Raw genomic sequence first — 15,306 nt, forward strand, 5'->3', positions numbered from 1 at the left:
ATGCATCGAGACATGGAACCGATCAGGTGCATTCGTGCTTTGCGCTTTTTAGTTGAAAATCGACTTTCGTTATTGCTGCATTAGATCGTCCACCGTAAGCGTACTTATTGCATTTTGACTGACCGCTTAACCGGTGCCGGGACTTTTACTGTAAGAGTGGACATTAGTCATTACTCGTACTGATACAGCACATCGTGTCTTCTTGAATTTACTTGTTCTTTACTCGTATCCCCCTCATCGTTTTCTTGTATATAGTCATCACCTCGACACGATGAAGTGGTTCACCGTCTTGTCAGTGCTAGTCGCACCTCTAGCAACCGTCGCTTCTCCACTTGTACCTCGTCAAAATGGTAATGTTACTGCAGCTGCAACTGCGACTTCAACAGCGACCGGTACCACCCCCGCCAACGGTACTTCAAGCTCGAGCTCGAACTCCACTACAACTGCAGGAGGTGCTCGAGTGCCCGTTGTAACTCTGTATCCCGATACGTCGAATGGATTGCCTATCGAAGTTGCAGGTGTGAGCGCTCCTCAATTCGGACAGGATTGGTATCTCGGAATCCCATTTGCCCAACCTCGTAAGTCGATTCTCCAACCCCTCACTTTTTTGATAAGATACCTGCTACGTCGATCCCCCCCCCCACGTTTCCCTTGAAATTCATCGCCGACTGATACCCTTTTGTCCATCTGTTTAGCCGTTGGCGATCTCCGATTCGCCCCTCCCCAATCGTACACCTACAATTTCTCTGTAACGGCGCAAAAACAGCCACCTGCATGTCTTCAAGATCCATCAGGTACCTCCGACGCCGCTAGTCAGTCAGAAGACTGTCTCTACCTCAACGTCTTCGCACCTCAGGGTGCTAATGCCAGTACTGCCTATCTTCCCGTCATGGTTTGGGTGTAAGTGCTTCACACGGCCTGAGCTTAGATAAATAGATCGACTTACTTACCTTTAACGTCCTCAGGTACGGCGGTTCTTTCACTTCTGGATCTGCGTCGCTTTACAACGCTACTTTCCTCGAAGCTTACGCTGCTCAGACCGTATGTGGCCCTCTCCCTGGACGTGACCCAGCCAGCTGCTGACCACGATCACAATCACAGGGCAAGCCATTCATCTTCGTTGCGGTCAACTATCGTCTCGGAGCATTCGGCTGGGGGTGAGTCGACCCTTTTATCCCTCATTTCAACGCAGTCGCTGACAAAGTCGCAATAGTTACGGCTCCGGCTTCGCCGAGAACGGTGCTGCCAATTTGGGTCTGAGGGATATCAGAAAAGGTCTTGAATGGGTGCAGGAGAACATCTGGGCATTTGGAGGTAATCCTGATCAGGTGGGTAGACTCCACCGCCGATCTATAATTGGGTACCGGAAGGCTGACTGACACCTTGATGTTCCCCAGGTCACGGTGTTTGGCGAGTCTGCAGGTGCTATTGCGATTTCGCTTCTCTACCTCGATCCAAACATCAACCTCTTCAAATCTGCTGTAAGTATCACTCTTTCTTGTCAGGATACTCGGATATCGCGACTCTTCTGTCATTTACTGACTGTCCCTGTTGCAGATCATGGAGAGCGGCGCTCAGTCTACCTTCCCACTCGGTCCTACCGGTAGCACATGGGACGATGCGTACCAGTATCTGCTCAAGGCGACCAACTGTTCTACTGCTGGCAATGCTACTGCCGCTGCCGCTGCCAACACCAGCACTAGCGCCAATACCACTGCTCCAGTGTCCAACAGCACCAGCGTGGCGAGTAACAATGCTAGTACTCCTTGGCAGTGTCTCAAGAACCTCCCAGCACAGGCATTGTTGAAAGGTCAATTGACTGTGAAGAGTAATCTGTTGTTCGCTGGGTGAGTTTTCTCAGATCAAGGCAGTTCCTAGGGCTACGCTGATATCCTTGGTATAGCTTTGTTTATGGTGAGACATCTCCTACTCCAGGACTACAAGAGTGTTAACAATCATTATTGACATACTCGCCGTGTGTAGGTCCAAGTATCGACGGTGATGTCATCCCCGACTCGCCTCATACCCTCCTCTCGCAAGGAAAGTTCGCTCGAATCCCCTTCATCTCGGGTAACAACAAGGACGAGTGAGTAGCACGATCGTTCAACATTCGTCTATTCGCGAACCTTTACTGATCAGCTTGTTCGCACAGGGGTACCTCGTTTGTTCCTCAGTTTGTCAACTCAACCGCGGCCGCATTGGCCGTTGTAAATCTGTTCGAGCCTCGTGACCCTAGTAACGAGACGTTGGCTCAACTCTTCGCTCTTTACCCACCTGTGGCTTCTGCTGGCTCGTGAGTTGGTGCTTGGATCTTTGGAGTTCCTGTTCAACTGATACTGACGGGAGCCCAACGATATACTACCTGATAGACCCTTCGATACGGGAAACAACACCTTTGGCCTTTCCGCTGCGTGAGTTTGTCAGCATAGCTGCTAGGAGATTGCCTGCTGACCACCATCCGTCTCTTTTCCCCAGATGGAAGCAAGCTACTGCCATTGTTGGCGATGCCACCTTCCAAGCCAATCGACGATATTTCATTCGTCAAGCCAACCAATATGGGTTCGACCAGACTTGGACCTACCAGTTCGAGCAGTTGACACCGGGACAGCCACCAATCAAGGGAGGTAGGTGGACCAAGAAACTCAGACGCTGTCGGTCATCAATGTAGTTACTGACGTGTTGAGTCTTGTCCATATAGTCTACCATGCGAGTGAGATCCCATATGTTTATGGTGCAGCAAGACCTAGCATTGGATTCCCCGGTTTCTCGACAAACTATACTCAGGCAGATGCTTCGTTGTCCAACACTATGATGGATTACTGGTAAGTTGATCAAGACTACCACCTCGTTTTTTCCAATGTCACGTACAAGTGCTGATCTGATATTCACGAATCAGGCTTAACTTTGCATACTACACCAATCCTAACGGTAATGGAGCTACCGGTTCGAGCAATGCGACCTACTGGCCTAATCACGATACCAACCAGAACAACAAGAACATGCTCCGTCTTCTGGCAAACAACGTCACGGTGTTCCAGGATGATTATAGGGAAGAACAAATGCAGTTCCTCTTGAACAACCCGGAGCAGTTCAATTACAAGAGGGGTTTGTAATGTGCCAGGGCAACAGTGCAGGTGTCGTGAAGAGAGGGAAACGGATGTCGAAAGGGAGAAGGAGCGGAGAAGTTAACTTGAGAGGGGGAACGATCTCAACCGTCATTATAATACACCTTGTGGTCGTGTCAGAAGGTTAAGCAGCATCAAGTTGCATGTATTTGATTATATAATTCGGATCGGATAATAATGAAATCTAGGTACAACGTCGTTGAGCAGAACACTTACTCCCCCTGAGCTCCATTACATCTCCCCTGCTGAGTGCGTCTCAGTCCATTCTCGTTCTCTTTGATGGTCTGTCCTCATCCCCGTCCCCGTCCTCGTCCTCGTCCACATTCTCACTTTTGATCGAGTCATGATCCGAGTCACTCTCGGGTGTTGTATTGATCTCCTTTCCGTTCGCCAGTTCTTCGGCTTTGCTGTTCTTCCGATCCTCATCCGGTCCACGTTCCTCGTCATTCTCGTCGACCGTAGAATCTGTACCCGAGTCCGAAGGAGATAGGGGGATATTGATCTCTTTCGACCCTTTCTTCCGAAGTAAATGTATATGTTGCCTATAAACATCCCCATACGTCAGATCAGCGATTGACAGTACTTCTCACATCTTCGACAAGCGGACGGAGGAGGTGGACTTACATATCCCCTACGCCATCAAACCATTCTGCTTCTTCGGGCGGTATTGTCACTCTCAAATCTCGTTTTGTGGGGTGGATCTCATCGTTCTCAATAGCCGGCACGGACGTTTCTGCTCCATTAGGATGGAGGACGACGGGTGGAGGAGGGATAGTCCACCCGAGCTGAGAAGAGAGGTAGGTGACGATACTGTCCGCATCACCGAGGAGACAGATCTACGAGCGGCGAGCGGAAGAAGGATCAGTTTGTGATGCAGTCTAGTGATGGGAGATAGACGGCGCTTACATCTGGCTGGACATGATGCACCGGAGTGAGGTTGATAAAGATCTGAGGGACAGAATGTGGTATGTGTGCTGTGATCAATCGTCAGCCTAGCTCATGGTGCTCAAGTGATATGATTACTCACTCAACACCTCGCTGACTGGGGCCACTTTCAGACTCGTCCCTATGATCAATAGTAGATCCACTTCTTCTCGATCTTTGAACAAGCATTCGTCAAATTCTGAATCAAGTGCTTGACCAAAGAATGTGATGTCGGGCTGAGAGTACCCATCACATTGTCAGTCAGGCGATGCTTACGATAACTTCAAATGAACGCTAGTTCATCTGACTCACCTTGATGATGCCTGGTTCACCGCCTCCCCACTCTGATTCGTCGCTATCCTCATCATCATCATCATCTCCATTGCCCCAAGCTCTGGCTTTTCCTTTTCCTTTGCTCTTCTTCGCTGCTTCCCTCTGTTTTCGTCTAGCTTCGATCTCTTGGTCACGCGCTTCGCGACATGCCCCGCAGTAAGGTACTTTCTGAGCCATGATATAAGGTTCTATAGTCGGTCCAGGGACGCGAGTCTTGCAACGCTACAACGTGAGAGAAGGGCCATCAGCCCTGATTTCTCGTTCAACGGAGGTAATATGACCCACCAAACAAGACGCAGTGGAGAATGATCCTGTTGTGAGACAGTCAGCTATGCGCACTTGGCATGACTGTGATGAGGAACTAACCATGGCATTGGAGAACCTTCGTAACTCCCGCTAAGTTCTCTAGCGTATCGATGTTTTGGGTGTAGTTGCGCAGGAGCTGGGGTAAGGAACGAGTTAGCATTTGCAATCAGATGCTTCGACATGCTAGAGCACCGACACCTACCTGTCCCCGATCTTCTAGCATCTTGATCCATCTATGACAGGGACTGGGTACAAAGTTACTCGGGTATATCTGTTTGGCAAAAGAGCTACGACCGAAATCCAAGCAAAAGGCAATCAGCGTCTGCGAACGCAACGTCGATTAATCCGCAAGGGGGGGCGAGGAAGGTTTCTGCTCACTAGAACACCTCGGGCCTTTCTCTGAAATATCTGATATCGAACATCTGTTGTGGATCATCCAGCTCATATCTCCCTTCATCCTGCAACTGGGCATATAAACCTGTACTCGATCTGAAATCCGGTATACCGCACGAAGTAGATATTCCAGCTCCGGAAAGGATGATGATTCTCTTCGAGGTACGTAGAAGGTTGAGAGCATCCTCGACTGAGGATAGATGGGAGAGACGCTCGCGACGACGGAGGATACGGGATAGGGCTATTTTGGCATACGACAAAAGAAGGATATTCGGGGTGGAAGGGTTTCGAAGACCGACAGGCTGCCAACACGCCGGGAGGGGGGAAGGGAGGGTTAGCATTGATTCATATGCGATTTGGTACGAATAGGGAGAAAGGTGTCTGACCATACACGTACAGGGATGATACCGAATCCAAGGAGCAGTTTGCGAAGTGATCGTGGCTCGGAGCTACCATTCGGACTGAGGTAATCACGAAGAAAGTTGACCAAACCAGACTCTTTCAATTGATGAGTGAACGCCTTCATCTCCTCGTCAGAATATCCATTCTCCGCTGTACATACGACCAACAATCGATAATCAGCTACTTCGTCCTCATTACCTCTCAGGAAGTAAGTAGCTTACCTTCCTCCACGAGTCTATCATACTCTTCATCATTTATATCATCTCGCTCTTGATCAGAATCGTATTCGTCGCTATCTATCTGATACGTCTCAGCAGGATTGATCTCGTGAGCGAGAGAATCTTCCGTCATGCTGAATCACGACGTTGAGATCAGCTTGGGTCACTGTAGAGGGTAAGAGTTGTTGTGCGCAAGGTCGCAAAGTGGATTGGAGTAATGATTGGAGTTGAAAACAATAACGAGGTAACATTGATGAAACGTGTTGCATTCAGGCACGGTTCACAATCTCATTGCGACTGATTTCTATCTTATCCTCGGCTGGTCATGTCACATTTGCCACCCTCATATCCTCTCTTGACTATACATTGTTGTCTCTATTCTCATAGCTGGACAATCCATCATTCTCTTCTTCCCGCTGTGTGACACCTCCAGCTATGTCAGCTAACCCGCCCATTCTTTCTGTACCGACGCAAGAGAAATCAGTCGACAACCACATCCACCGCTATCTTGCATCTGTTCAACCGTACGCCGCGGAACATGCGCAACTTGGAAAACGGACTTTTGACGAAGAAAGTGTTCAACTTCAACTCGCACAGACCATTCCCTTCACTCGAGAGCCTCTTAGGACAATTACAGAGGAAGAAGAGGTTGGAACCACTCGAATGCATACGAATTCACGGTCACGGCCAGTTGGGTCAAATCACCAACGCAGCAGGTCGCGACGTCCGGAGACGGACACAGCAGGGCCGGATTCAGGCCCTATGTGGAAATCGGAGAGGAGACAGAGGACAAGGCTGGAAGCGATGGACGAAACAGATGAGACCGAGAGTGCACAACGTAAGTACAGCAACTCATTGGCTACACAGACTGACATGATCATTCAGGCAGACTGCAACGGAAGTTACGACGAAGAGCAAAAGCGGCCATAGTGAAACCAGCAAATCTCGACCCACCCTCCGCAGAAAATCCGAACACAGCACACCGGACTTCCGCTCCTTTTCCCCTTGTGCATGACAATACAAAAAAGCCAGATCGTGATGTATCTCCAAATGTGGAGGAGAAAGAGAGGAGGATGAAGAAAGCACGTTCAAGCGCAGATGTATCGCACTGGCAGGGTGCATATACCGGGAATGGTAGGGTAACAGTGAGTGATTCGATTTTTGTCCGCAGTAGATGAAGGCTGATAAGCCTCAAGACCAGGCCCTTCTCGAAAAGAGGGTTTTTGGGATATGGTAAAGCCTCCCTACCAATCCAAATGCCCTCGTCCAAGGTCAAATTACAGCCGCGTGAGTAACGCTCCCGCCATTTGTTAATTCACTGTACTGACCGATGGTTATAGCACAAGTATTTTCTGAAGACGAATTTTTGAACGGAAGTCAGCATCCCGCCTCGCAGCTGGTAGAAGAACATCAGGACAGAATGGACTGGAGGGCTAGACGACACCCAGCAAAACCGAATGACGACGGTCACTTTCTAACAACTGCACCCGCAAGAAACATGCGAGACAGACACCGAAATGAGGAGGTTAGTGGTGATTCAGCTTCACATGTAGAAGACCGATATTTCGATTATAGACGACTCCCAGCGCCGGGAAGTACGAATTCGCCAAGCTGGCCAACCGACCTCAGCGAGAATAGAGCCGCGACAGCCCACGGGCGGGTGTCTCTCCCACCTGTACGAAGCATGTTTGACGAATCGAGCTTCCGACCACCGTCGATCACACGAAGTAGCAAAGTTGGACGAGAAGAAGTCGAGGCCATCATGTCGACTGGGAAATGGCGATGGCCGACAGATCATCCCTTACGTCCGACGAGCAATCGTCTCGCAGGTCGATACCCATCAGACCACAAGGACGCCTTTGCCTTCTCCGGAGGTGTGGATGATACCCTGTCGACCACGCCCGACAGACGTCCATTTGGACAACGGTCGCTACAACCTCCATCCACTCCTAGCCATTCGATGCTGCCTCCCACTACGACTTTTCGGTTCACCCCTCGACCTATGCACATCTCAGTGTCGCAAACACCAATATCGATGAGAAATGTGTCACGGCATTCTCAACCAGAATTTGGCTCAGATCCACCATTTTGGACAGCCCAAATGCACTCCAGTACGAACGAGGAAACTATCAATAATAGAGTCTACCATCAGTTGAACGTTGACGAGAAGACCTATGACAATCGAGATCAAGGGCCATCAGTGGCTTATCGTGCGTCCTGGGAGCGTCTCGGCAGTCTAGACCATGTAGACGTGCCAAATAGTTATCAAGAACAAGCTTATCGTGTGTCGTCAAACGGTGTCAATCATGATTCGTCATATGACGATATCGGGCAATACGATAACACCTTTCACACCACATGGGACACACAAGCACGATCATATGGCGATTCGGCATTGCCGACTTATCTTGGAGATATGGATAAGGTCAGTAATCAGATGGATCAGTACGGTGCGACGGAACACCATTGGAGGAGATTATGGCAGGGAACGAGCTTGCCCCGGTGAGGTTAGTGAGGAACAGGACGGATAAGGCGTAGCGCGGAGTATTTTGGATACAAGTCGTTGTACACACGTTTCTTATCGCCAAAGTGAGGATAAAGGGGTTCGTAGCGTATGAGCAATGATCACGAGTCATCGGTCATATGCGATTGTTATTTTAGGCATATGGTTGGCGCGATGATGATGATGTGACATGCGGTGATTTACTGTACAAACTGCCACATGATACCTACCAACCTTATCACGCGGTTCGACCATGAGATTCGCATCACGCTATCGGTCTGCTTAATGTCGACTATTGGACGCCGGATCGGTAGTGGTACTGAAGCTCGGAGCCCATGTAGCATCGCGTGATCCACTCAGTCTTACTATGCGAGCGTGTACGATTGCGATAACAGTCTGTCTAGATGATAGCGTGATCCTAATGGTGGGGGGATTGGTCGTGATAGGGCTAGTGGCTTCTATTGATAGGGTCATTTCGGCCGACTCTAATTGCTCATTGAATCCAGCACATGATTGTCCGGTGTGTGTACAGAGCGATCACTCTATGCAGGACGAGCAATAAGCTATCTTTACGGCGGCTATCTTGAGTACGTTCATTTTTTGTCGATGCAAGTCTCTCCAAAGTAGATCGAACCAGTGGACGTACTGTGCAATAGACTTGGCGTTAGAACAGCATGGAGGACAAAGTTGAATCGGCCGAAAGATATAGGATTGGGAGTAACCACGTAATGGACAATCAGACATAATCAAATTCCTTTATCCGGCAATCGCACCTTTATTTTTATCTCGTTTGTTCTTTTCCTGTCCCTGAAGAAGATGGTGGTCGATAGGAAAAGATCGTCGTGGTCGTGGAACTTGATACGTAGACGTGCAAGGTAACATCCAGTCGTGGTGGAACCGTTGTACAATAAGTGCAGTCCCGGTCACTACGCCGTGCATAGCATGTTTCTCGTGGGGAAGTGGCAGTGCAACGATGACATTCGTGTGCTCTCGTTCTCCGTGTATTGCCAAGGCAAGGGCAAAAAGACAAAAAAGCACGATGGTCGCCGAGATATATTTAGTACGTTGTACATTGTGGTACGGAAAAGTCGGACTATCCCGCTTTTTCCGTTGATTCCCGCGTGTGTGCGTAGATTGTGGGAAAATCTCAACTCCCACTCACTATACACCACACTGAACCATTCGTATATCATCCTCGTCAGTGCACAGATCGATCAAACATACATGCGTTCAGCCTGGAGACAAGCGATCAAACTCAACGTTGAGGTAGGTTTGTGATGATCAACCACAAATCTCGCGAGCCGAAAGCCGGGAAATGAACGGTCTCCTGGAATGGGACGGAATGTGATTAAATTATGACGTTATGACGTTCTTCGCGTAAGCTGATGCGCGTAATCATCAATCGCCAAATCAAATCAAATCAAATCACCCCAACCTTATTCCATTGGAACCGAGATTTGGAATGGTTATTCTTTCTCGTTTATTCTATGAATTAATCATACGTGAACACGTACACTTCCACATGCATACCAATGGAGAGCGTGTGGCACTGGAATCCTCCATCGAAAGGAAAGTCGCATCGCTTGTGCTTGTTTGTTCTGACGTTTACGAATCGTAACTGCAGACGTGGTATTTTTTGATCTGGTATCTCGCACGTTCGATATGATAGATAGGGGAAAGTCTGCGGTGCGAGATCATGACTGTTTCCGCAGCTTTCTATGTCCGCAGCTATGTCACTTTTGTCCACACCGTTCTTCTGAGATGCCACGCATCATCGGCCGGTGAGTATGTACAGTTAGTCTGACAGTAACGGTGACGTGCAAATTGATTGATACGGCGATATGGAAGAGGCACAGGTGGCGGAAAAAATAAAAAATAAAAATGATTATCGTAATCTCGAGCTGTACGAAATATGCAATCTTCAACAAACTATTATCTCTTTATCTTGGGATTTTTTTTGGGTCTTGAACGTCCAATACATGAAGCACACTGTTCGACGTTCCAGTCAATGTAGGAGGGCGTTCAATGTTCTCTTGCACGAGAAGAAACTGTTTCAGTGAGCAATCCGCATTCCGATTGAGACTGTTTACCTCTGTTTAACCGAGGATAGACACGAAAGCAGAGTTTAAACGTAGTGAACCTTGTGACAAGATTCCCATAAAGATTCATAGTCCGCGGGTGGTGGTGGTGTGTAATCAATCGGTGAGAAAGAGAATTGCCACATTTGGAATTTAAACACATCGGTTGAAAGCGAAAAGAAGGACGAAAAAATTGTATGCTCAGAGGAAACGAAACTGGGTCGTTGGAAGTACAGGGAAACGGCGAGGAGAGTGATCTAATCAAATCAAATAAGGTAATCTATCTCAATCGCATCACACATCACACATCACACACCACACACATCGCCTTTATCCCCCCCAATATCCCCCTTTTCCATCATTCCCCCTTTTCCTGCTTTCTAATCTATACATCTACAATCAATCAATCTAACAATCAATCAATACCTTTTCTTATCTTCTTACACTACATCAGATTAGCTTACTCGTCCATCCATACATCGACGTTAGACTTTCACTACATACATTCGACATAACATCAGTTATCGTACACTGTCGACGTCGATCATACTCACCAACAACCGGATCGATCAAGTAATCAAATCAGTTCCTTCCGCCCCACATATTAGATAACGTTTTAACAATCGTTCTTCCATCAACAACAAAACACCCACACATACATACACATACAAACAACCTCCCAATCTACCACTATAACTACAACAATCCTTTCATCGTTCGACAAAGGTCTGCACCAAAAGGTTCGTCACAATCATGTATCCATCCTTTTATTGCGATCTGCTTCCCACTCATCGCGTTGTTATCATCCACATAATTGGTCACTATCTCTTTGTCTTGGCGACAAACCAGTGTCTTGCCTTCCGCTCCATACATACGTGTTCCTCACGACCATCTTTATCACCAACCATACACTCGTTGTGATCGCCGTTCCCATCTTTGCCACTTTGACTGCAATCACCTTGCCTCTACATGATCACCGAGGACCACATATGCTGACCTTGCCACCCTGACAGAATTCAAACCATGGCGTCCGTTTCAACCCCGGTTTCGCCTTCCCGGCCAAAGTCGACGGCGGCTTCCCCTCCCTCCCAAAATACCAAACTCTCACCGAGACGTCCCGTCGATAGTCCAACCCCCTTTGGATATCGCCGTTTCTCCGCATCGAGAATATCCGACACTCGTGGTTCCGACAGGACCGAGGAGGAGAAGAAGGCCGAGAGACTGCATCAGAACGGAGAGCACAAGGATGAGAAGGGACCACCGCGATGGGAATCAAGGTTCGCACCCGGATGGAGAGTAGGATTTGACAGTTCGAACGAGAGAGGAGGTGGGGATGACGACGCGATTGAGGACTCGCCACCTTCCAGGACAAAGACCCCTTTGGAGAACAATGATCGCGCGTCTTCTCGACCCGATTCACCTTCGGAGCGAGACGAATTGGACTCGGAGAGCGGAGATGCTAGCAGAAATCAGAGCGAGGTTATCGATTCGCCAAGGCTGAATGAGGATGACAAGCCGAAACGAAAGCCAAGGCGGAGTACCGTTGTCACAAAGAAGATCAAGGAGGAGATCAACCCAGACGGACCTCCTTCAGCGAAGAAGAGAAAGCGTGAGTTCTTCTTTATCTATTCCGACAACAACCTCTGACCCAGTCACGCAGCCCTTGCCCCTGCAACCGCTTCCCCACTCCCATCGCCTCCTCCTACGGGCGCCCATCATCCTCCCGCTGGAACTTGCCCCGGTGATGGACGATGCAACGGCGCTGGTGGCAAAGCGGGTTGCGAAGGTTGTCCTACGTTCAACAACTCGATCGCGTCAGGACTTGTTACTGCACCTCGTGGAGCGGCAGAAGGCGTTGAAAAGCCTCCACAAAGAAGTATTGAGCGATCGAACCTCAACCCTTGGGGTCTAGGCTTCATGGGAGGTATTGGTATGGGCGCACGGACTCTTTCAGCTCAGAGCGATCACCGAGGATCTCCTGCTGGGCCTTCGAGCTCAATGGCTCGAACTGGCTCAGATCGAGGATCACAGGGTCCGTATTCGCCCGAATCAGATACTGAAGGTCAACATTCCCATGGTGGCAACGGATCCGGTCTTGCTGCAACGCCTATTGGGATGAGTTGCAGAAACTGTGGAACCAGTACGACACCTTTGTGGAGAAGGGATGAGGAAGGAAGGCCTCAGTGTAACGCTTGTGGTTGGTAGCGCACTCTTTTCATTCTCAGGTTACCGGGCTGACTGTGTCAATAGGACTTTACCACAAGCTGCATGGAGTCCCTCGACCCGTGGCGATGAAGAAGACTGTGATCAAACGACGCAAGCGGGTTCCTGCCGTCGGTACTCAACCTGGCAGTCGAGCTGGATCTGCTGTCAACCCTTCAGATCAGAACTCCCCAGCTACTGCCTCGGCGACTATACCTCCTGTAGGAACAGTCACTGCTCCTCCACCTCATGTGGTACCTCCGCCTGAGAACGAGAAAACGCACACATCACCTCCCTTCACGCACCGAGCGCCCATGCACGGTCTAGGTAGCTCTCAGCTCCCCTTTGGTACTGGTCCAGATCTTTATGCTGGTCTGAGTAGACGGAATGGGAAGCCACCTCAGGCGCCGCCTTCGGGCGAACGCAAGAAACCATGGTGGATCGATGGTGGGCGCGACAGGGAGAAGGAGGAGAAGGAGCGAGAGGCTCGGGAAGCCAAGGAGCGCGAAGGGGTGAGTCACATTTCCTTTCATGGCCTTTCATACGGTTCGCACCTTTCCTTTCAAAGTGTCTTCCTCCTTGTTTTGCCTCTCAAGTGTTATCCTTTGAGTTGCCATCCTGTCACGGGACACTCATCTAAGTCTTCTCCTTTCTACTCCATCCCTGGATCTCCTTATATGTTGAATATCCTTTGTTCTTCTCGTTCGCTTGACTGTTGGACTACATGATAAACATAAACAAGTCCTGTGAAGGCGGTTATCTGCTTCCTCAACAAGACCCTTATATCCCCCATGTCGGACGCTAGTTCCATACCTTCTCGTTACATTCCCCGGCCTCGCTCTGCATCTCTACCGCCTGATATGACCGAGCTGACGAAAGAACCTACATCTCATTCTTGTCCACCTATGCAAACTCCATCCTCATCGGATCGTCCCAACTTATCTACCTCGTCGCATATCACTCGTCGCGTCTCTGCGCCACCCTTGCCCTCGCCTTCTGCAATCGCGCATCGGACTCTCATCCCACCGCCGCACAACAAACAGCTCGCCCACCAGCTCGCCGCTGAAGCTCTTCTTGACATGGCACCTGCCTCTAACGGTCAGGCAAGTCGATCCCCTGAGAAGAAGACCGACAAGGCCCCCCTTGTACCTGCTCCCGCCCCAGCCGCTGCTGCCTCCCGTTCCACTCCCATGGATATTGACACTCCAGAGGCTGAGTCCCGGGGCATCAAACGAAAGAACGGAGAGGAGGAATCGAGATTGCCCAGTGCAGTCAGTCTTGGTTTGCATGGCATCGACAGGGACCGTGAGAGATCGAAAGATCGGGCTTATTCTCATTCCCCTCTTGCCGCCACCGAAGCAAGGCAACCCAATCCGCCTGCTCCGACCGCCGGTTCTCTTACTGCTTCTCGCCTTGGGCAGACATCTGCCACCTCGCCATTTGGGGGTTCTCAGGCTGGAGCAGCGGCAGCGGCAGCAGCAGCCGCTAATCGATACTCGATCTACGGTCCTACTACCCGAGATCCCCTTGGTGGCGCACCATGGGGTCTTGGGTCTCGATATTCTGCCCTTGGTATTCGACGAGATCTGTCGCCCTCAGTTGGCGCTCCACCTTCAGCTCCTAAACCCAATCCCCTCTCGCCTCCCCGACGAGCGTCACCGGACCAACAACGAGATTCGCGTTTCTACCCAGCTACCACTTCCGCTGTTGGGGGTCCGATGACTGGCTATGGACACTACTCCATGGGTCGTCGCGAACTACAAGAACACAGAGAACAACTTCGGGAAGGCAAGCGATGGCTCGAGGCGATGATGGCTAAGACGGAGAAGATGCTCCATATGGTGGAGAACAAGATGGCTTTGACTGTGGAGTCTCCTGCCGGTATAGCATCCAATGCTGCGAATGCTTCTTCTGGATCGACAGCCGCCCCCGCCCCAGCACGACATTCTGATGACTGGGAGTTTGAGGAGCGGGAACGAGCGAGGCAGAAGGAGATCTTGCGATTGGAGCATGAGCGAGAGATGGACAAAGCGGAGCGGGAGAAGAGGGAGCGAGAGAGGGAGAGGGAGAAGGAAAGCCAGAGAGAAAGGACTACTGGTACTCCGAGCTCGATTTACGACACAGACTCGCTGTTGAGAGGACGACCTCGAGACAAGTCGGAAGCGGAAAGAAACAGAGATCTGCTCTTGGCCAGCAGGCGAGTGTCCGCAGTCTCACCGAACCCTGCAGTTGCCGGTCGATCACCTGCTGCCTCCTCTTCCACGCCTGGAGCTAGAGATGGCCCTGCATTGAAAGCGCCAGGATCAAACTCGACAGCTGCTGCGAAGAACGGTAGTGCCTGGGATGGGGAGCCTGTTATGGCGGGGGTTGCCCTGCCTAGAAGAGAGCAGCAGGGGAACTCGCTGAGCAGGGCTCTGGGGAGAGGGTTGTGGAGCTTCGACGTCAGGAGCTAGGGGTGGTGGTGAGGTTGGAGGGACAGATGGTGGTAGAAACGTGTTGATCTACGTATATGTTAGCGGAGTGGTGTGGTTAGCGGGAGGCGGGTGTCGAACGAGATTACTCTATTCAATATATTCACGATCATTGTAGGGTATTTGCATATATGCACCAAACACCACTGTATTGCTTAATTCAACCTGTCTGCTTGTTGTCTTTCTGCATTGTTCTTGACAGTAAAAGACAAGTGAATAGGAATAAACGAGTCCAAAGGTTTTTACTGTAAGCGCAGAAAATGTCAGTGAAAGGCCCCGCCTCCACCGGGCGGGGTGGACCATTCTCGAGACATCACTCGCCTTCATGTTATTTATCAATCTCTTACATTA

General features: G+C 50.0%; 4 protein-coding genes across 4 annotated transcripts; 3 read left to right on the forward strand and 1 right to left on the reverse strand.

Annotated features, from left to right (window-relative positions):
• Positions 1 to 271: 271 nt before the first annotated feature.
• Positions 272 to 3,113, forward strand: CI109_106143 (uncharacterized protein; the record flags this gene model as incomplete). Its single annotated transcript, XM_032004909.1, has 14 exons — positions 272 to 578; positions 696 to 900; positions 966 to 1,041; positions 1,102 to 1,157; positions 1,214 to 1,328; positions 1,398 to 1,481; positions 1,558 to 1,847; positions 1,904 to 1,914; positions 1,984 to 2,086; positions 2,153 to 2,293; positions 2,370 to 2,411; positions 2,476 to 2,624; positions 2,699 to 2,822; positions 2,897 to 3,113. 14 exons carry the CDS (start codon positions 272 to 274, stop codon positions 3,111 to 3,113), a joined length of 1,920 nt encoding a protein of 639 aa, XP_031860708.1.
• A 268-nt stretch (positions 3,114 to 3,381) lies between these two features.
• CI109_106144 (uncharacterized protein) lies at positions 3,382 to 5,834 on the reverse strand (the record flags this gene model as incomplete). Its single annotated transcript, XM_032004910.1, has 11 exons — positions 3,382 to 3,667; positions 3,750 to 3,961; positions 4,032 to 4,099; positions 4,153 to 4,285; positions 4,362 to 4,604; positions 4,668 to 4,693; positions 4,749 to 4,824; positions 4,891 to 4,975; positions 5,067 to 5,383; positions 5,479 to 5,633; positions 5,705 to 5,834. 11 exons carry the CDS (start codon positions 5,832 to 5,834, stop codon positions 3,382 to 3,384), a joined length of 1,731 nt encoding a protein of 576 aa, XP_031860709.1.
• A 302-nt stretch (positions 5,835 to 6,136) lies between these two features.
• CI109_106145 (uncharacterized protein) lies at positions 6,137 to 8,207 on the forward strand (the record flags this gene model as incomplete). The annotated part of the gene is made up of 4 exons (XM_032004911.1): positions 6,137 to 6,539; positions 6,587 to 6,846; positions 6,898 to 6,988; positions 7,042 to 8,207. The coding sequence occupies 4 exons, from the start codon at positions 6,137 to 6,139 to the stop codon at positions 8,205 to 8,207; spliced, it is 1,920 nt and encodes a 639-aa protein (XP_031860710.1).
• Positions 8,208 to 11,305: 3,098 nt separating this feature from the next.
• Positions 11,306 to 14,937, forward strand: CI109_106146 (uncharacterized protein; the record flags this gene model as incomplete). The annotated part of the gene is made up of 4 exons (XM_065967777.1): positions 11,306 to 11,891; positions 11,943 to 12,479; positions 12,533 to 12,996; positions 13,540 to 14,937. 4 exons carry the CDS (start codon positions 11,306 to 11,308, stop codon positions 14,935 to 14,937), a joined length of 2,985 nt encoding a protein of 994 aa, XP_065823849.1.
• Between the last annotated feature and the right edge of the window lie 369 nt (positions 14,938 to 15,306).

This window comes from Kwoniella shandongensis, chromosome 11, assembly GCF_008629635.2.
Source record: "Kwoniella shandongensis chromosome 11, complete sequence".
Classification (NCBI taxonomy): Eukaryota; Fungi; Basidiomycota; class Tremellomycetes; order Tremellales; family Cryptococcaceae; genus Kwoniella; species Kwoniella shandongensis.